The sequence below is a fragment of the Ovis canadensis genome, chromosome 6 (assembly GCF_042477335.2).
Source record: "Ovis canadensis isolate MfBH-ARS-UI-01 breed Bighorn chromosome 6, ARS-UI_OviCan_v2, whole genome shotgun sequence".
NCBI classification, from domain to species: domain Eukaryota; kingdom Metazoa; phylum Chordata; class Mammalia; order Artiodactyla; family Bovidae; genus Ovis; species Ovis canadensis.
In genome coordinates, this window is record NC_091250.1 from 72,107,616 (window position 1) to 72,129,926 (window position 22,311).

At 36.6% G+C, this 22,311-nt stretch overlaps 1 protein-coding gene across 1 annotated transcript in view; it reads left to right on the forward strand.

The window, feature by feature from the left end:
- The first annotated feature begins 1,373 nt into the window (after positions 1-1,373).
- The window catches only part of DTHD1 (death domain containing 1), an 87,044-nt gene continuing 66,106 nt past the window's right edge, over positions 1,374-22,311 (forward strand). Inside the window, exons 1-5 of the mRNA XM_069593028.1 lie at positions 1,374-1,802; positions 3,780-4,392; positions 7,837-8,167; positions 12,060-12,239; positions 13,282-13,526. Coding sequence (XP_069449129.1) covers positions 1,532-1,802; positions 3,780-4,392; positions 7,837-8,167; positions 12,060-12,239; positions 13,282-13,526 — 1,640 coding nt within the window. The 5' untranslated portion in view covers positions 1,374-1,531. The remainder of the gene's footprint in view (positions 1,803-3,779; positions 4,393-7,836; positions 8,168-12,059; positions 12,240-13,281; positions 13,527-22,311) is intronic.

Consider the following 22,311-nt stretch of genomic DNA (forward strand, 5'->3'; position numbering starts at 1 on the left):
TTCTGCCTTTCTCTGAAGTTCCCATCATGTAGATAGTACCTGGGCCACAGTAAATGCTACAGAAAGTTCTCAGAATTGGGCTCAAATTAAAGCCATATATACAACATTATGCAAATTACATATATATTTCAGGAGTTAAAGGAACAGAAATCACTGAAAAATAAGATTTCCACTGGAGAATAAGCCCACACCTTTACCCCACCCCTTACCACCCCTCCCCATATCACTCTTTTCCTTTCCCTCAGCCTCTTCAGATCACAAGAATTCTTGGGCAGTATTTAGGCCTGCGGTGGCATTCACTCTTTATTCCTTATTCACTGGGCTGTATTTTCGCATCTTGTCTTCTAGGTATTCTGAGTGTTGCTCTAAGAACTCTGGTGCTTAAGATGAGACAAGGCAATGATCATGGGAGGGAGGGCAGAATTCAGGCTGTGCTTTGGAAGTTTTCATTTCATTTCAGAGTCTCCCAGAGAACAGGAGCCTGTCTGGAATGTACTGCCTTCTGCCTCTGGTGCTGTGCTCTCCCTGATGAAAGGAGGGGCTCGAAGAGGAGGCGGCAGGCTGCTCTGGGTTTCTCCTCACACCCTGGACTCCTCCAGTATCAAGTCCTGTAATGCCTTGGCCTCATGTACAATGTGCCAATGGAGGGGCAGGCAGTAATGGGAACTTGCTGTGAATGAATTCTAATTATACACAGTGAAGATTTCTCACTAGTTAGAGAAAGCCACTCTTCAGGTTTGCTTTCTTTTAGTGAAGGAACATTTTATCCAATTAGAGAGAAATTATCAGAGAGGAAAGAGGCCAAGTACCTATCTTGATCTCACTGCAGACGTGCATAGAAGAAGGCACTAATTAAACTAATATCCTACCCAGTGGTAATAGACTCTGTTCCAGCAGAGGAATATTTTTTTAAATTCTTTATGGTAAAAATATTATAAATATATGCTAACTAGAGATAATCATAAGGACTCCCACATGGAACTATATCCAGCTTCAACAATTATTAACCTATAGCTAATTTTATTTCATCTATACACCACTGCCACGATCTCAGATTATTTTGAAGCAATTCAGACAACATATTAGCTCATGCATAAGTATTTTAGAGTATCACAGAATTATTAGCAATGTTATTAACTTAGTTTACCTTTGATTAATAGACTTCTCATCCTACCACAGAATCCACATTTTGTTGCCTTAAAACGTGAAAAATACATGGAGCTTCCACGGTATATCAAAACTGTAAAACTTACATGGCAAGTGGGACTATGTGAGCTAACTCTGTCCCCGTGGTTTACCATTCTGTACACAATGGCATCCAGGGTGTTGGAATGCCCCTCCTTTGGTCACCTAGTAACTTTTCACTGGTCAACAGAAGCTGAATAAACTATTATGTTGCAGGAAAGTGCTTGGCGAGCTGACTTGGATTATCTCCTAGATTTTAGAAGAAAAAAAAAATCCATAGCCAAGATTAAATTTGCTAAACCTTTAGGCTTTGCTGTCAGGAAACATTCCACTCTTGGAGCGTAAGATGGATGCAGAAGACATGGGCTCAGGTAAACTAGGCCATATATTGAAGCAGATTTGGAGACAAAACCTGATGCTAACGCAGGTGCTTCTGGGTGAAGACCACTGTGAAGGGGCTGGTGGGGCCACTTGGATCGCCACAGTGGTCTTTCTGGGTCAGGAGCTCAGTGGGGCCCTTCACCAACTCTTGGAGCACACTGCAGGGACTCTGCGCTCCACCTGCCAGCAGCTGTATGCACTGCTTGACAAAGAGAATCATTGTACCTGGAGACAAGGCAAGTATTTATTTATTCTTTCTCTAAAAAATATTTATTAGCCACTCTGAGAGGGCTAATGAGCACACAGAGGTTAGGTTAAGGTCTCAGTCCATAAGGGATGAATGATTTGATGTGGGAAGTAACACAACTGCACAGTAACACAAGGGACATTGAGAACAATCCCATTACAGACATACAAATGAAGTGCCTAAACAGTTTTCAGAAACAGGTGAGATTACATTTTTTCAGGTGGAGAATTTTGCTAAGACAAACACAGCATCTAACCTGAGGGTGAAGGAATGGATTGGGTTTATGCAGCCAGAACTTGGGCACCTTGAAAGAACATTCCAGGCAGAGGTGTTATCAGCAGGATCCAACACTTAGAAGTAGGAAAATATAGTTTTAGTTTGAGGAAGGTTGATCAGTTTTTCCATATTGAAATATGATATTCTATTTTTAGACTTATTTGAACTTGAACTTGCTAATAGCAAAAATATTGGGAAGTCCAGTGTGGGATGGAATATGAAATTACACCACCAAGACACACGTAAAGAGGGGTGCAGTTTCTTGGGAATAAGCCCAGTTATGGATGCTAAGTACAGCATGGCAGGAAGAATGTGGTACCCAATGCCTATTATCTCAGACAACAGTTGCTCTAGATAAGAAGATGGGCATCATGAAATCCAACTCTAAATAACATGGTGTCAAGGCAAGTGGGCAGGTCTCATCAATTGGGAACCCAGGGAAGATAATGTTAAAAATTCAGTCTAGAGAGCAGATAATGGACATTGAGGGAAATCTGTCCAAAAGCAGCATGACCCAGAGACCCTCAGGTGGAATTCAGAGACAGGAGTTAAATCTCTAGAAAGAAGTGAATGTGATTCTAGGCAACATATGAAGACATGATTATTCATGGAGAATGATAAGGTCAGCTCCTAGAAGAGGAGTTCAAAATAAAGACTGGTTCTCAGAGAAAAGACAAAAAAAAAAAAAAAAAAAAAAAAAACAAAAAACAAAGTCAGAACTAGAGCCCCGTGATAAGGTTAGACTAGCTGAAGGTAATTTAGTGATGACTTTGAAAACACTGAGCTATATGGCACCTTAAATTACATATTCCTGAGTTCAGAGTTGAATTATAAAGATTGGAGAGTTGCTAAGCCTATAAGAAGCCATCAGGTAACCCCAGCTGTGAGGAGAGGAGGAATGAATAAATGGGAAAATAATAAGAAATAGGGATGGAGTGAGAGACTCTGTCAGATCAGATCACAGTGAGGGTTTACATGAGAGCAAAGAGGTTTGACTTGGTTTATTAGTTTTTGAGTAGCCACGTTCCAAAGAGAATTGGTGTCATTAGAGCTATTCTTTGAAAGCCTTATTTGAAAATTGTCAGTGATCACAAGCCCAGCAGGATGAACAGTGTGAACCTAATTAAATCATAATAGCAAACAAAGTACTCAACAAAATATAGCATCTGCATCAGCAGAAATAATGTAGATATGGCACGCCTGCTAACCAAGTCTATCTGAAGCGTTCCACTAAACTTCAGGCAAATCATTATAGATAGATCATAAACTATATAGTACATTCAAAGAAGAAAAATAATTTTCCCAAAATCATACCAAATGAGGAATGAATGAATGGAGGGAGATGTTGACTTCAATAGGACAGCATGTTATGGGGGAGGGGGTCATGATACCTTCAAATATTCAAACAATTTTCACAAGCAAGAGGAATTGGATTTACTCTCTGCTCTTATGTTAAAAAGACAATTTGTCCCCAATTTCTAGATGTGTTGAAAAAATTACAGTTGAACAAATGACTTCTTTAAGAGGGATACAGGCTTTAAAGCCTAGTAAGGGTCTTACACACACAAGGGTCTTTACAGATTTCTAGGATAATTTCTCCATACTTTATTACATATCAGTAGAGAAACATAATGTGGTTTAGTTTTGTATTTATTCTTTTTATGTGTCTCTGTGTGTATTGTGTGTATAGAAACCATTACGTTCATAGACTGCCTCATGAAAATAAATGAATATTTGGGGAGCACTGCTACATTTCTAAAGAAAGAAGAAAAGGAGATGTGTAATTTATGCGGCATGCATGATGAATGCACTCCACTGCAGACAAAGTCCGCCATTCAAGATATCAAAGCAACAGACATTGCTGCAAGAGGGGAACAAAATGTCATAGAAACAGCTACTGTTTCTCCCACAAATGGAGAGGAAAGTCATTACACAAACCAGGTCCAGTTGAAAAAAAATAAAATACATAGGAGTTCAGAATTAGTGGAAAAAGAAAACAATACATCATTGAATGGAGATGTAACAGGGCAAGAAGAGTCACAGAACAAAATGTTCCCAGATAATGCAGAAAATAAAGATGATAAACAAATAGAACACATGACTATTGAGAGCATAAATGGCAACAGGGAAGAGTTGCATGACATAATCCAGACAACAGAAAGAGAAATTCAAGAGATCTCAGAAAGCCAAAGAGAAGAGATTACCACATCCTCAATAACATGTGATAGCTCCAATAAATGTGTGAATAGTCTTCCCAGTGACTCAGAGAGTCTAAAGCAAAAGAATAACATAATGGAAAAGGAGTAAGTAAATACAATGTAAGAGGTGCTTGTGTATGCCTACTTATACGTGTTTCTACTTGTATATAAAACAATTTATGTATAAATAAATTTTTATATCTATATTTCATATCTCCAAAAGATATTAACAATCAATAACTGTTTAAATGACTCCCATAAAAATTTATAAGGCTGGTATTACTAGTACTATTAGTTTCTTACAGCTTCCAGAAAAAAAAAAATACTTCTTTAATGGAAGAAGGAATTGACTGTTTAAGAAAGTGGTTAAAATGAACAATTGTCCTGAACACGGACAGTTTCCTAAATCAGTACTCTTTAGATTATCATGAGGAAAAAACAACTAGGAGACTGAAGAGTTCAAATATTAGAAGAGAATTTCCTAGCCTCTGATTTATTTTATGTATATTTTCAAATTCTCACATTTATTTTATATATTAATATAAATCATTGTGTATCTGTAACCTGTGTCTGTAGAACTCTGGGAAGGCTCATGCATAAGCTGCAGGAGATTCTTAAAATTGAATATATATTTTCACAACTACTTTATATCCTTGGAGATGGTCTAGAGCTGGCTCTAGACCACAATCTGGCTCTAGCCAGATTCTCAAAGAGCCCATGACTTAAAAAAATATGTTGAAATTGACTGGTCTATTTTATGAATCATCACCCCTATACAAGGTAATAATAATCCATATTTATCTAATAAAATAAAATATTCACAAGCTATATTTTCCCAGTAAAAATAAGACTCTTAGAAGACAATGGGGAATAAAAATATCATTGGTTTAGAAGCCAGATAGACATAAATTTATCTCCTGTTTTATTCCATACTAGTTCTGTGACCCTGAGCAACTTGTTTCATTTCTTAGACCCATTTTCTTATTTGTAGAAATTATATATACTTCCTGGGATTATTTGATAAGATCAAAGGAGAAAATCATCTAAAAGGTCGAGTACCTTGTTGCTTGGCCGACCTTCACTCTCAGCTAAACATCTCTATGTTGATTTATTTCACCACCACCAACCCTCACTTTCTCCACCACACACACACCATCAAACATCACTTATCCCATCTGTGCTCTTTCAAACACACAATACCATTTCCAGGACACCACCACAAACGAGTCTATGGTCTCAGGCAAGTCACTTTGCTCACTTTGACTTAGTTATCTCATCTATAAAAGGAAAGGGTTGAGCTCTGAGGTTCCCTACATGTCTGAAAATCTAGTCGATTTCATAGATGTCACAGGAGCATATTCAAGGCATGAAAGACCCCCCCAGGTTTGAAAGACTTACGCTTCTGAAAAACAACTGTTAAAAGCAGTCAATATGCGGTTCCCATTTCACTTGAGAAAAACATTAACACTTTGTATCCTCACATTCAGAAATGACTCAATGCATCAACCAATGAGTCACTGCTGAACCACTCCCTCTAACACCTCCTTTAGGTGTTCTTTGTTGGTGATTTCCTCTCTGTGGCAATGTAACCAATTTTGCTTGGCTTGCATGTTTCTTAAGATGACTACTCACTGAAGCTCTTCAGGCTAGGAAGCCATGGTGCCTCCAGAAAGATGAGAGTCATAAACAAAACCTAGTTCGGAATCTGTCGTGATTCCCCCCTGGAGAATATTTTTTTAAAAGTCTATCTCTTTCAGGGTAATTGTCCTAGTATATACAGACTCAAAGGGAAACAACACTGGAATAAGCCAATATGATTATTTTGGTGGCTGGACTAGATCTGCTTGATTAGATCTAGGGGAAATGGAAGCATTAACAGGTCTCCTCGCTCTACTTTGTCAGTCTTTTGGAAGGAGAGTGTATTGAGTTGGGCTTCCAGGGCAGAGAAGAGAGTCAGTTTTGAAGTGATACAAGGCAGAATCATTTGCACCTTCCATTAAACAATGTATCTAATTTTCTGAAGTACCATTATCATCATGATCAGAGAATACTCAAACAGACCAATGACTTGAATAATTTTCTATTCCTTCTAACTGTATGGGTTCAGAATTGTAAATATAAACAAATAACCCTCTCTTCTATTTCAACATATTTTTTAGATTTCTGTGTTACAGGGCACTTTAAAGTTACATTTATTAATTGAAAATAGTTAAAACCTGATTATTTTAGAACTGGATATTTACGCTGTATTTCATAAAGACCCTTTTCTTTTTTAAAAAATATTTTTTAAAGATTCTCTTATTTCTCTTTGACACTATTTATGTTTCAGTCATGTCACTGGGTAGGAAACAAGAAATAGCAAGAAGAGAAGAAGTGCAAGCTGGTAGCTATAATGTAGAGATTTAATGTTTATTGAAAACTCATTTTATGTTAATTCACTATTATAAGAAGTTGAAACATTTAATCTCATTCAATCTTCACAGTATTGTGTATTTGATATTTGTTTCCATTTATAATGGATAATGAAACCAGTGTTTTAGAATGATTTGAGGAAGTCTGATATAATAGACAGTTTGAACTTTTGTGTTAAAGACAGATGGATTCATTTATTGACTCTACAACTTACTATCTGTGTAATTTTCAGAAAGTTAAAACTTCTAAATCTCCGTTTATTTATAAAATGGTAATGACAGTAGGGTATGCCTGACCCCATAGCATGGGAATTTAAATGAAATAATGTATAGCACAAAACCTGATCACAGAAAGAGCTAAAATATTATTGATAGCTATTTTAATAATTATTATTGATGTTGAAGATCAAACAGTTAGTAAGTAATATCAAATTTGAATTCAAATCTATAAGATTCTAAAATGGTTGGCAAAGCTGATGGTACAGAAAGTAAGAGTAAAACCAAATGTAAAAATTAGCTTTTGGATTGATTCTTTGAGGACTTGTGAATATTCTGTTTCTATTCACCTTGATTAAACATACATTTACAGTACTTTTATACTTTCTCAATTTTTCTTAAAAATGTAATAAGCATCATCACTTGATTTATGACATTTAGACAATTCCAAGACTACATATATATACATTTCCTTTCCCCAAAATTTAGAAAACTATCCAGGTATTAGTTTTTGATTTATCAAGAAGCTTCAGCAATCTTCAGATTTATATTTGAAGTGAGCAAAACTGAGAGATGAACTGACCACCTAAATAATAACTGTAATAACAACAATAATAATGGATAACTTACACGGTACTTACTATGTGCCAGGCATAGCTTTTAAATGACTTTACTGCATAATTGTTCATTTAATTCTCACAGACTTCATATGAGACTGGTATTATTCTTCACTATTTTACAGCTGAGGAAATTGAGGCACAGAGAAGTTGTGTATCTTGCCCAAGGTCACAGTGTCAGAAATGGGAGAGCTGGGATTCACACAACAACAGTGTGACTCTAGAACTGGTACTCTTAGGCATTTCACTATATAGTCCATAAATCAACTAACTGAAAAACAATGATGTCCGCTTTCCCCCTGCAGGTATCTTGATGTGCTGAGTGATGACACTGTCCCCCAAGTGTCTTGTTATATTACAGCACCAGCCTATGTTCTACAACATTTACAATGCAGGATAATTAATAGCATGAGTTCTTTAATAGTGAGTGAGAATGAAGAGTTGGTCAGCAATGTCATCACTGTGGAGTGCTCAGATATGGAAAAGAGGATTCCATTTCCAATATGCATTGCGATTCCATTTACTGCACGGTACAGGGGAAATTACAGAGATATCATGGTGAAAGTGTCTGACATAAACCTTCAATCAAGTTATCTAACTCCAAATTCACTGGAAGGAAAGAGAGGAAATTACAAGGTTGGTCAATCCTTGATTACACCTATATTTGCTCTTTGACTCTTCTAACTAATTACTCAGACTACCAGATGATTGTATAGATACAATTGCTTCATTGGTAAAAATGGAAGGATTGATGAGATTTATGCTGGTCAATTCAAGTGTTATTTTTGTTTGTTTGTTTCATTTTTCTATATATAAAGATCAAACAGCAGAGCTTTTTGGTCAAATTTGGGAGTGAAAAACTTGATTCTAGGAACCAGCAAGTGTTATATTTTTGCCTGGAAAGCAAAACCAATGTCATTGTTTAATTAGCTTCATATCTTAGACTAGTTTAGACTAACATTTTTAATGGGATGAGCTTCTGTTTAGAATCTCTAGATGACAGTAGCTTTATTTTTATCATTCATGGGTTGAGAAAATATTTGAGTGTCTTTGTGTTCTTGTATGTGTGTATGCACTGAGATAAATCATGTTTAATATAAATCATGTTTAGTATATATATGGAAAACAGTAAATGTGGTAGTTAGGATATGGATTGTGGAGGAAGACTGGCTTGAGTGTGAAGTTTGGTTCCTACATCAGACTTTGGTTGCTTGCAATGTCAACTTGAGTAAATTATGTAACCTTGCTATGACCCAATTTTTCCATCTAAAAAGTGAATACAATAATAGTGTCTACCAGGTAGGGTAATAAGGATTAAATGAGAAAATACACCCAAGATGATGGAAGGAAGCCTATAAACACATGATAGTAGTTAATAAACTATCACTAATATGGTAGACTTTATTATAATAACTCTAAAGCCATCTATTCCATTCCAATCCCAAAGAAAGGCAATACCAAAGAATGTTCAAACTACTGCACAGTTGCACTCATCTCATATGCTAGCAAAGTAATGCTAAAAATTCTCCAAGTCAGGCTTCAACAGTACCTGAACCAAGAACTTCCAGATGTTCAAGTTGGATTTAGAAAAGGCAGACGAACCAGAGATTAAATTGCCAACATATGCTGGATCATTGAAAAAACAAGAGAATTCCAGAAAAACATCTAGTTCTGCTTCACTGACTATGCTAAAGCCTTTGACTGTGGAACACAACAAACCATGGAAAATTCTTCAAGAAATGGGAATATGAGACCACCTTACATGCCTCCTGAGAAATCTGTATGCAGGTCAGGTAGCAACAGTTAGAACTGGACATGGAAAAATGGACTGGTTCCAAACTGGGAAAGGAGTACGTCAAGGCTATATATTGTCACCCTGCTTATTTAACTTGTATGCAGAGTACATCATGCAAAATGCCAGGCTGGATGAAGCACAAGCTGGAATCAAGATTGACAGGAGAAATATCAATAACCTCAAAAATACAGATGACACCACCCTTATGGTAGAAAGCAAAGGGGAACTAAACAGCCTCTTGATGAAAGTGAAAGAGGGGAGCGAAAAAGCTGGCTTAAAACTCAACTTTCAAAAAACTAGGAAATGGCATCCAGTCCCATCATTTCATGGCAAATAGATGGGAAACAATAGAAACAGCGAGAGACTTTATTTTCTTGGGCTCCAAAATCACTGTAGCTATGAAATTAAAAGACATTTGCTCCTTGGAAGGAAAGCTATGACCAACCTATACAGCATATTAAAAAGCAGAGACATTACTTTGGCAACAAAGGACAGTTAGTCAAAGTTATGTTTTTTTTCAGTAGTCATGTATGGATGTGAGAGTTGGACCATAAAGAAAACTGAGCGCCAAAAATTTGATGCTTTTGAACTGTGGTGTTGGAAAAGACTCTTGAGAGTCTCTTGGACTGAAAGGATATCAAACCAGTCAATCCTAAAGGAAATCAGTCCTGAATATTCATTGGAAGGACTGATGCTGAAGATGAAGCTCCAATACTTTAGCTACCTGATGTGAAGAACTGACTCACTGGAAATGACCCTGATGCTGGGCAAGATTGAAGGCAGGAGGAGAAGGGGATGACAGAGGGTTTGGTGATTTGATGGCATCACCAACATGATGAATATGAGTTTGAGCAAGCTCCAGGAGTTGGTGATGGACAGGGAAGCCTGGCACGCTGCAGTTCATGGGGTCGCAAAGAGTCCGACACGACTGAGCAACTGAACTGAACTGAACTGCAGGCCATCTGTGGTGACAAAATCATGTGCTTTGAAGAAAGAATACACGCACAATTATTAAACTGAGCATAGAGTCCATGGGAACTAAAATTTGAAGTTCTTCTCTGGACCACTGGAACTTATTTTTCAATAATTAAAATTATTTACTTTTCAGCTTTATATAAGTTGTCATTATTTGTAGATGGGGGTAGGGAATAAATGTAAAAAAAAATGCCATACATACAAAGAATTCTTGACTCATCTCTTCCTCTTCCAATTTGGGTCTTTTCTGAGTTATAAACGAGATTATACAGTTGAATATGAAAGCTGTGCCTGTTCTAATTATTTACTTCAATTCATGCAACCAAGACATTTTCTATTCAGTCTAAGAAGTCTGTAAGTAGCTTGTGGCCTTTTACCATTGACCGATCCATGTGACTATTATAATAATAACAAAAACTGTTCATAGCACATATGCTTTTCACCAAATAGATATGAAGATGGTTAATAAATAGTGCAAAAGAAAAAAAAGGGAGAACATTTCTACTGAGAAAAATAAAAGCATACACTTTTCTTTTAATAGTTTTCTAATGGTAGTTATCCCTATATTTAGCTTAAGAAAATTTAAACTCTGGATTCCTTCCAAATTTTTATGTGGTTCATATGACATTTAAGAAATCTAATTCTGGAGTCAGATAAACCATCGTCAGAACTCTGCTTATGACACTCCCCTGCTTAAAAATCCTTCCGTTTCCCCACTATCTGCCAAATATACTTTTTAACTGCATGGCAACCATCATGAGTTCCGAGAAAACCTTTTTTCTTACCTCTCACCATTTTCCCTCTGGCCAATTAAGAACATTCATCATGCCGTGAATTTTCCCAGCAACAGATTCATGCGGAGATATTGTGAAATCTCTTCCTTAGTCAGTTTTCAAATGATAGATTATTTTCCATTGTGATTGTCCCTGAAATGTTTGTGTGTGTGTCTGGATGATTATCCTCTCATGCCTGGGTGGAGCTCGGCTGGTGTTTGGGGAAGCATTGAATAGACCAGATTACTTCTAAGTCCTCCTCTTCATTTTAAGCTTTGGTGATTATATTGAGTAGATAATTATGTTTTCATTTATGTACACAGTTTCTTTCTGTGTGATAAAAAAAGCTTGAATATGTCCTTGCATATATGCATTCCAAATTTAAATGTCACCATATAAAAAGGAAACACAAGTGTGTCTCTGCAATCATCTGCTCCCCTTGCATGGAAGAGAGAAATAGAGAAAATGACTTTATCAGGAGGTTATGAATTGTCAGAGGAAGGAATTTGCTGACAGTACAAGTGCTGTAGGATTTGTGTAAACTACCCAAATGATGAAATTTTAGCCCTCGGAATTTCTAAAACTGTTAAACTTTCTGGATAGAGGCCAGTGCTTAAAGTCCATTCTGGTAAAAGAGGATAGGAATCCAAACATGGTTAATATTTGTGGAAACACTAAATGTGGTTGCCCATTATCCATTTACCTTTTCAGGGAAATAATTTAAATTTTAAAATATATTTATTTCTCTTTTTTTCTATTGTGTGGTTCGAATTTGAGAAACTCCTAGTAACTACTTCTAGTTTATCTTATGAAAGGACCATCCATTTGGGGTTAATGAAGAAATTCTCAATGACAGGAACAGTATATAGCTGTTGTTTTTTCTTTTTTCCCCACAGCTGTAGAATATGTACAGCATATACTTCCAGAACAATGCACTGCTAATGTGTTTTAATGTCATTGTCTTAATATCCTTCAATCCATACAGGGGACCTGTGCTGAAGTGAAAGTTTACAAGTTGGGGATCTTTTCTGTTGTATCTTGTTTAAAGAGAGAGTCTTTTACAGTAACAAAGAAAGGTCTTACTCATAAGACAAGCATGGATTCCCGAATATCCTTAAATTACCCTCCAGGAGTTTTCAACTCATCAGTGCTTGTACAAATAAAGGTAAATATTAAAAACTGGTGAGGCTTTTGGTGGGTTATCAAACTTTGTCCTAAAGGGAAGAAGATACAAATATTTAATATAGCAATAAATGAATTTTCATACTTTTAATCACCTAACTTATAGTGCCATTAGTGAAAAAGTGATGATTTAGAGCATATTAAATCTCTTTCCCAAAGAAATCCCTGACTTATTTTGAAGCCTTTTCTAGCTATTTTTTGTACTGTTTTGTTGTATTGTTTATGATATTTGTTGACAAAAAAATGTTGAATATCTTTGATAGAATTAATGTCGGACTTTGGGGCTTTCACATAATTCAAGAATTCCACCTGAAGCTAATCAATTAAAACATTTATGATTATGAATATTTGGTTATATTTAATTATAAAACAGTTCTTTGGAGATGAGAATTTAATTCATACAAGTATTATTTACAAGATGTACAACTATGTATCAATATATATTTTAGAAAACATATTGCCTCAGTATTTCCTATCCTTCTAGCCTAACTCTCCCTCATGCTCTCCTAATTTTTCCCAGTTGTTACCATAATGGATAAGAGAAGAAAACTCAGGAAGAAAACATATTATACATAATTGATTCATAAATATTTTTTATAAACCATGAAATTTTGAAATCATGCTAGTTATTTTTATTAGCCATTCTTATGTAAGAAGAAACAAATAAATGTAGTCTTGTTTGTCTAGTTTCTGAAGATCACTTGATCTAACAATAGTTCTAATTAGAAATTATGTAAAATGTCTATTTTGTTTTCTGGGTCATCTTGTTGCCTACAATTAAGAGCGATATCAGTTATTTATACCATAGAACAAGAAACCTAGATTTTACAAAGGCTTTGTAAAAAGAGGACCAGTTGCTATGATCTTTCATAAGATAGTATTGATTCTAGCCAACAATGCGCAGAAAAATGTATAAAACTATGTTCTAGTAAATTTTTAGAAAATTGACTTAGACATGTGCTGATACTTTGCACCTTCTGCTATTAAGATATAGCAATGTATATCCTTTATTTGTCTTTGTTTAGGTTCAACCAGTTGATCCATCTCTGGTGGCATATTTAAAAACTCAGCAAGAGACTTCCTACTCAGTACTATCCACAAGCCCTGTGATTCATATTCAGCACCCATCAACACATCCTTTTCAGAAGCCAGTCACTGTATTCCTACCTTGTTCTCCACACCCTGACAAAAAAAATCTTGGATCTGAAATAGATCATAAAAGAACAGCTTGTACCACAACAAACAGAATCATACCTTTATACTTCAACAGGTAAGTTTGACCCTAATGGCTTTAGTTGACTTGATGGTAAACAAAGAAACATAATTAAAAGTGTAATCAGATATAGTTAAGAGTCAGCATTGAAATATTTTTAATATAGAAATAAAATGTGGATCTGGAAGGGTAATAGCTTTAGCTGTCATGGGTCCAAAAGTATGCTATGAGAAAAGACTGACACAAAAGAGGCAAAATTAATCCTTGCTTTCAAAAAATTTATGATATGGTTAATTACAAAGATATGATATGATTTTAATTTCTATATTTAAGTGTAGAAAAAAGAAATCTGATCTTTAAAAAAATAAATTTGAGTCTTTATTTGCCACATAGGCAGTTTACTTTCTGTCCTAATTTTTATAATTAAAATAATTCCCCACAAATGAGACTAATATACATAATGAGTTGCCAGCCAGAATAAAACAGATATGAAATTTTAGCAATAAATAGTGGGCACTAAATAATAGTTGGGGTTTCCTTGGTGACTCAGTGGTGAGAGAATCCGCCTGCCAATGCCTACCAATGTAGGAGATGCAGGTTTGATCTCTGGGTCAGGAAGATCCCCGGGAGAAGGAAATGGCAACCCACTCTGGTATTCTTGCCTGGAAAACCCCATGGACAGAGGAGACTGAAGAGCTAGAGTCTGTGGGGTCTCAGAAGAGTCAGACACAAGTTAGTGACTAAACACACACACACACACACACACACACACACAAATAGTAACCGTAATCTTTATTTCTGTCCTTTAGTTTTTTTTTTTCCTAATAAGAAAGGTAAACAGGAACCTTTACATTCTTTGATTCTGAGGGCAATTTCTTTCTCTTTTTTGAAAAAAAATTAGAGGGAGAAACAACTACAGACAGAAATAATAACAATTATTAACTGAGAAGCTAATTTTTTAAACCAGATTCCTTGTGTGTATTATCTCATCCAATCTGCCCACCACCTCACCTTCATTTTGTCACATGGAAGTGTGAAACTCAATGAGACTAAGAACTTGTATTACAATTATCTGAAGGTTGTACATCTGAGGATCAATCTATCGCAGGTAGATAATATTTTTTTTTAATTCTAGCAAGTTCCCCCAGGCAAAACTTGAATATGCCATGTACTGGCAACTATTTATATACCATTTACACTGTATCAAGTATTATAATTAGTCTTGAGATGATTAAAAAGAAGATGTGTGTCTAGGTTATGTGCAAAACCTATGCCATTTACAAAAAGGACTTGAATATCCATAGAGTTTGGTACCTCTGGGGGTCCAAACTGTATGATTATACAGTAGAAGTGAGAAATAGATTTAAGGGATTCGATCTGATAGAGTGCCTGATGAAATATGGACTGAGGTTCTGACATTGTACAGGAGACAGGGATCAAGACCGTCCCCATGGAAAAGAAATGCAACAAAGCAAAATAGCTGTCTGAGGAGGCCTCAGAAATAGCTGTGAAAAGAAGAGAAGCAGAAAGCAAAGGAGAAAAGGAAAGATATAAGCATGTGAATGCAGAGTTCCAAAGAATAGCAAGAAGAGATAAAGCCTTCCTCAGCAATTAATAAAAAGAAATAGATGAAAACAACAGAATGGGAAGGACTAGAGATCTCTTCAGGAAAATGAGAGATACCAAGGGAACATTTCATGCAAAGATGGGCTCGATAAAGGACAGAAATGGTATAGACCTAACAGAAGCAGAAGATATTAAGAAGAGGTGCAAGAATACACAGAAGAACTGTGCAAAAAAGATCTTCACGACCAAGATAATTACAATGGTGTGATCACTCACTCAGAGCCAGACACCCTGGAATGTGAAGTCAAGCGGGCCTTAGAAAGCATCACTGCGAACAAAGCTAGTGAAGGTGATGGAATTCCAGTTCAGCTATTTCAAATCCTGAAAGATGATGCTGTGAAAGTGGTGCACTCAATATGCCAACAAATTTGGAAAACTCAGCGGTGGCCACAGGACTGGAAAAGGTCAGTTTTCATTCCAATCCCAAAGAAAGGCAATGCCAAAGAATGCTCAAACTACTAAACAGTTACACTCATCTCACACGATAGTAAAGTAATGCTCAAAATTCTCCAGGCCAGGCTTCAGCAATACGTGAACTGTGAACTCCCTGATGTTCAAGCTGGTTTTAGAAAAGGCAGAGGAACCAGAGATCAAATTGCCAACATCCTCTGGATCATGGAAAAAGCAAGAGAGTTCCAGAAAAACATCTCTTTCTGCTTTATTGACTATGCCAAAGCCTTTGTGTGGATCACAATACTGGAAAATTCTGAAAGAGATGGGAATACCAGATCACCTGACCTGCCTCTTGAGAAACCTATGTGCAGGTCAGGAAGCAACAGTTTGAACTGGACATGGAACAACAGACTGGTTCCCAATAGGAAAAGGAGTACATCGAGGCTGTATATTGTCACCCTGCTTATTTAACTTCTATGCAGAGTGCATCATGAGAAATGCTGGGCTGGATGAAGCACAAGTTTGAATCAAGATTGCCGGGAGAAATATCAAAAACCTCAGATATGCAGATGACACCACCCTTACGGAAGAAAGTGAAGAGGATCTAAAAAGCCCTTTTTTATTTTCTCAGTTGAATATCTAGATTTTTATTAAAATATTTTCCTAACTATTTCACTTTCAGTTCAGTTCAGTTCAGTTGTTCAGTCGTGTCCGACTCTTTGCGACCCCATGAATCACAGCACGCCAGGCCTCCCTGTCCATCGCCAACTCCCGGACTTCACTCAGACTCACGTCCGTCGAGTCGGTGATGCCATCCAGCCACCTCATCTTGTGTTGTCCCCTTCTCCTCCTGCCCCCAATCCCTCCCAGCATCACAGTCTTTTCCAATGAGTCAACTTTTCGCATGAGGTGGCCAAAGTACTGGAGTTTCAGCTATAGCATCATTCCTTCCAAAGAAATCCCAGGGTTGATCTCCTTCAGAATGGACTCGTTGGATGTCCTTGCAGTCCAAGGGACTCTCAAGAGTCTTCTCCAACACCACAGTTCCAAAGCATCAGTTCTTCGGCGCTCTGCCTTCTTCACAGTTCAACTCACATCCATACATGACCACAGGAAAAACCATAGCCTTGACTAGATGGACCTTAGTTGGCAAAGTAATGTCGCTGCTTTTCAATATGCTATCTAGGTTGGTCATAACTTTTCTTCCAAGGAGTAAGCGTCTTTTAATTTCATGGCTACAGTCACCATCTGTAGTGATTTTGGAGCCCCAAAAAATAAGTCTGACACTGTTTCCACTGTTTCCCCATCTATTTCCCATGAAGTGATGGGACCAGATGCCATGATCTTTGTTTTCTGAATGTTGAGCTTTAAGCCAACTTTTTCACTCTCCTCTTTATTTTCATCATGAGGCTTTTTAGTTCCTCTTCACTTTCTGCCATAAGGGTGGTGTCATTTGCATATCTGAGGTTATTGATATTTCTCCCGGTAATCTTGATTCCAGCTTGTGCTTCTTCCAGCCCAGAGTTTCTCATGATGTACTCTGCATATACGCTAAATAAGCAGGGTTGCAATATGCAGCCTTGACATACTCCTTTTCCTATTGGGAACCAGTCTGTTGTTCCATGTCCAATTCTAACTGTTGCTTCCTGATTGTATACAGATTTAAATCATTTTATATAGATTTTCTTCCTTTCTATCTTCCTTTCTGCCTTTTCCCCTCTCCTTCTCTCTCACTCTTTCATTAAGTAGTTTTAAATCTAATTTTTTTTCTTTATTTTACTTTACAATACTGTATTCGTTTTGCCATACATCAAAGCTTCTTCATGAAAGTGTAAGAGGAGAGTGAAAAAGTTGGCTTAAAGCTCAACATTCAGAAAACGAAGATCATGGCATCTGGTCCCATCACTTCATGGGAAATAGATGGGGAAACAGTGGAAACAGTGTCAGACTTTATTTTTGGGGGCTCCAAAATCACTGCAGATGGTAATTGCAGCCATGAAATCAAAAGACGCTTACTCCTCGGAAGGAAAGTTATGACCAACCTAGATAGCATATTCAAAAGCTGAGACATTACTTTTCCAACAAATGTCTGCTTAGTCAAGGCTATGGTTTTTCCAGTAGTCATGTATGGATGTGAGAGTTGGACTGTGAAGAAAGCTGAGCACTGAAGAATTGATGCCTTTGAACTGCGGTGTTGGAGAAGACTCTTGAGAGTCCCTTGGACTGCAAGGAGATCCAACCAGACTATTCTAAAGGAGATCAGTCCTGGGTATCCTCCTTTCGAAGGAATGATGTTAAAGCTGAAACTTCAATACTTTGACCACCTCATGCATGCGAAGAGTTGACTCATTGGAAAAGACTCTGATGCTGGGAGGGATTGGGGGCAGGAGGAGAAGAGGGCGACAGAGGATGAGATGGCTGGATGGCATCACTGACTCGATGGACATAAGTTTGAGTGAAGTCTGGGAGTTGGTGATGGACAGGGAGGCCTGGCGTGCTGCAATTCATGGGGTTGCAAAGTGTCAGACACGACTGAGTGACTGAACTGAACTGAGGGTCCTGGAATCAGTCTCTTGCACCCAGATACTGAGTAAGGACTGTGGCTAAGAAGTGTGTGAGCTTGGTTTGGACTCACATATTTTATCTTTAATCATGACTCTCTATAGCACATGAATCTGCCATGTATTTATTTTGAGGCTGTAAGATTAGAAATTGAGAGGTAGATTATTTGCTCTTTACCACTGTGTTTCTAATTAAGGAAGCTGACAGTAGTAGAACATTGGCCAGGAGATCAAGTTAAACTTTTCTTAGTATTAGGTATGTGAGAGCGAACATAGAAATATAGACACGATTCAATTGTATGTGCTTTTGCTGTACAAAATTATATGCATTATATCCTAACTGCCATTGAGTTAATCCATGTTCTTGTATATCAAGGAAATGTAATATTTAAAACCAGAAATACCCTGGAGCTTCCTATTTAAACATATGAGTCTTAACAGATTAAGACATTCTCTTTCAAATATCCTCTCATTTTATATACATATATTTTATATGTCTATATATATATATACATATATATATATATTTAAAGATGAGAGCTTAACTCTAAAATCTGATTCTTACTGGTAACCTATTGCTAAAATCTAGTAAATGTTTCCAGAGAAGGCAATGGAAACCCACTCCAGTACTCTTGCCTGGAACATCCCATAGATGGAGGAGCCTGGTAGGCTGCAGTCCATAGTGTCGCTAAGAGTCAGAATGACTGAGTGACCTCACTTTCACGCATTGGAGAAGCAAATGGCCACCCAGTCCAGTGTTCTTGCCTGGAGAGTCCCGGGGACGGGGGAGCCTGGTGGGCTGCCCTCTGTGGGGCTGCACTGGGTCGGACACGACTGAAGCGACTTAGCAGCAGCAGCAGCAGCAGCAGCAGTAAGTGTTTCTGTTGTCTCTAGGGTAGGTTGAGAAGGATTAATAAAAATAAATTTGTGTTGACATGTACTTTATATAATAAAAACAAAGTAGCTACATTTGCCAGAAAGATAATAATAAAACAATTTCCTGTTCCCAATTGTTGATTTTATTCATAGTCTATATACACCCGTGAGAATAAAAACGTATCCGTCATATGCAAATATCATTTGTGCAAGTGACTGGATCAATATTTCTTTTGCCTCTCCCTTGCTGTATTTCCGCCTCCCTCAGAAACAAAAGGGCAGAATGTGGAGAGAAATTGGAGGCAGTGTATTGCACTGCCAAAAGTGAAATCGCCAAAATATAGGGATAACAGTAGAGGCAATAAGATCTCTAAAGGATACACTTACTGGGGATGGCACATTTTCATACACTTCATTGACTTGAAGTACTGGAAATCTAGTCAATACCGATAGGAGAAGTTACACCTTTGTCCAGAGAAATTATACTCAGCAAAAATGACTAGACACTGAAAACTGGTTTAGAAATTTTGCCCTCTAGATCTATGAAAGATTCAAATGCAACCAAATTGAAAATGGGTGAACAGATGTTCACTTGAAGATAAGAAAACACCCAACTCCTCCATGATTTTTGTAAGGGAAAAAAATGATACCAATCAACACCAAAACCTCAAAGAAGAACAAACATAACAATGAAAAAAAAACATAGAAGTGACCATCAGGATGGGGCAGAAAAGAATAAAGAACCACAGGATGAGATACAAAGATAAGAAACTGAGATGAAAAGTCACCAAGGTATGATAAGGACTCATCTAAAGTGATATAACTTAAGAATTTTAAGTACCATTGAGAAAAAGACCAAAACAACCATGAAAGAAGTAATAATCAAAGGCATAGAAAGGTAATTTTCTGAAACCTTGAGTTATAAAGTGTTGATTTCAAAATTTATGAAAAAAAATAAACCTATACTTTAGACATAACATAGCAAATTGAAATGTATTTTAAAATAAAATGTAAGTCCATAAGCATTCATTCAGCAGAAATAGATTAAGTAAGAAGGAATAAAATCAGTCTGGCCCCAGGCTCATTCTGTGTAGCATGAAATATCAAGGATAAACGGACTAAAGCCTGCAGAGTTTTGAAGGGAAGATGTGGAATTAGGGTTTTCACCTAACAAGCAAGTTTTTTTTTTTTTTTAATACAAGTGCTCACAAAATGTACTACTCACTCGTTCTTAGCAAAATAAATAAATAGATAAAATTAATGAGTTGAGGATAAAATAAAATTTAACAGATCAAGAATAGGACATTAACTCATTTTCAGAAATTTAGAATTGAATATAAATAATATAAAAGCAAAAGAAAAGTAAAAATTCATATGGCAAAGTGGTAACAGAGCATGGTGAAATTAAAGAGAAAATAGTATATAAATAAAATAATCATTTATATTAAGTAAATATAAATAGGTTAAACATAATGTATATGAATGTCCACCTTAATCTTAAATATTTTTAATATTTTACATGCTACATTTGTGGAGATTTCCTTAGATTTATCATATAGTTTACCAATTTTACTGTCAATTGTTTAACTTGTTCATTTTAATAATTATAATCCTCTTCTAAATGGCTATTGCTATACTTTAAAATTTTTTAAAAACCTTTTCTGAGGTCCTCTATTTTTTCATTATGCTTACTATTTCTTCTTTTATTCCTTTGATCATTGTAAACACTTCCATTTTAAGTCTCATTCAGATTATTTTTGAGCATGATATTAACTGTGATATCTATTTACACGGTGTAAACTAGTAAATTGTCTTTCATACTAATTCTACTCTATGAATTTTAACCTTAGAAATTTATTTCCAAGTATTGATGATCATTTTTGATCAGATCAACTGTTCTCCCTTCCTTTCCACCCAGAGAAGCTTTTATGTGCTTCACTGTTGCTTTCTTGAGTCGGTGTTCAAAGGGATTTTGGTTGTTTTTGTTGTTTCTCATTTCAAGGCCAGTACTGTCCTTTTGGGGATTCCAGTTTTATGACTGAGTTAGCTCTAGCGGACAGCTGGAGGCTGTATGTAATGTGCCTGAGTGCGTGTTAGACTCCAGACCCCACACATCTGGTATGTGTGCGTGACTGGTGGGATTAGGGCAGGCTGATTCATGGAATCAATCCCTTGTGTTCCCTAGGGAGGAAAAAGAATTCTAGCTTTTTGAGATTTTCTTCCCCCCCAGATCTAGGGGATTTTCTTTCCAGCTTCAGAGTTTGTCTAACTTGTGTATTTGTGTATGTGTCATTTTGTCTGGTGTTCTAAGATTGCCATTTGTCATCAATTCAACTAGCCAAATTTCTTTTTTCTTCTCCATTTCTTTGTCTTAGTACACGATCTCTCTGCTTTTTCTACCGTGACTAGCTGAAGAACTCTCATTTGTTCTGTAAGTTGAAGCTCAGCTCTCTCCTTATGTCAAGATAGTCTATGATCTCCAGAAGGGATTGACTGCTCCTCTCGTAGTGCCAGCCCTGTTCTGTTGTATATCTTAATTCACACCATAGTGTTATTAAATTCTCTTTTCCATTTATAATCACTCAGCATCATTACGACATAGTTGGTGCCATGTTGAATTAGGTGAATTAAATAATTAAATGAGTAAATTTGTGGAAAAATAAATCATGCCATTAATTTTCTGTACTTTCTGACAATACTAAATTGATAAATTATGATATGCCCTGCTGCTATTAGTGCTAGACATGGGAGATGCATTTTCTCTATCTAGAGGAGCATAAAACAATTAAGTAAAAACCTATATGAACTATTTATTTAACGTCCTTATATCAAAGAGTAAAAGCTAGCTGAACATTTTCTGTGGAAATAGAAACGCAATGAAGCAATCCACGCCTCAGAATATAAAAAAGATAAAATGATTTGATGTCAAAATATAGTTTGAAAATAAAGAATAAAAGGTTTTTGTTGTAGTACATTCCTTCATGTGTGAATGATTTCTGGGCAAAACAAGACAGTTATTTAATTATGAGCCAGAAAAGATTTCTAAAAGCCTCTTGATGAAAGTAAAAGAGGAGAGTGAAAAAGTTGGCTTAAAGCTCAACATTCAGAAAACGAAGATCATGCCATCCGATCCCATCACTCCATGGGAAATAGATGGAGAAACAGTGGAAACAGTGTCAGACTTTATTTTTGGGGGGCTCCAAAATCACTGCAGATGGTGACTGCAGCCATGAAATTAAAAGACGCTTACTCCTTGGAAGAAAAGTTATGACCAACCTAGATAGCATTTTGAAAAGCAGAGACATTACTTTGCTTACTAAGGTCCATCTAGTCAAGGCTATGGTTTTTCCAGTGGTCATGTATGGATGTGAGAGTTGGACTGTGAA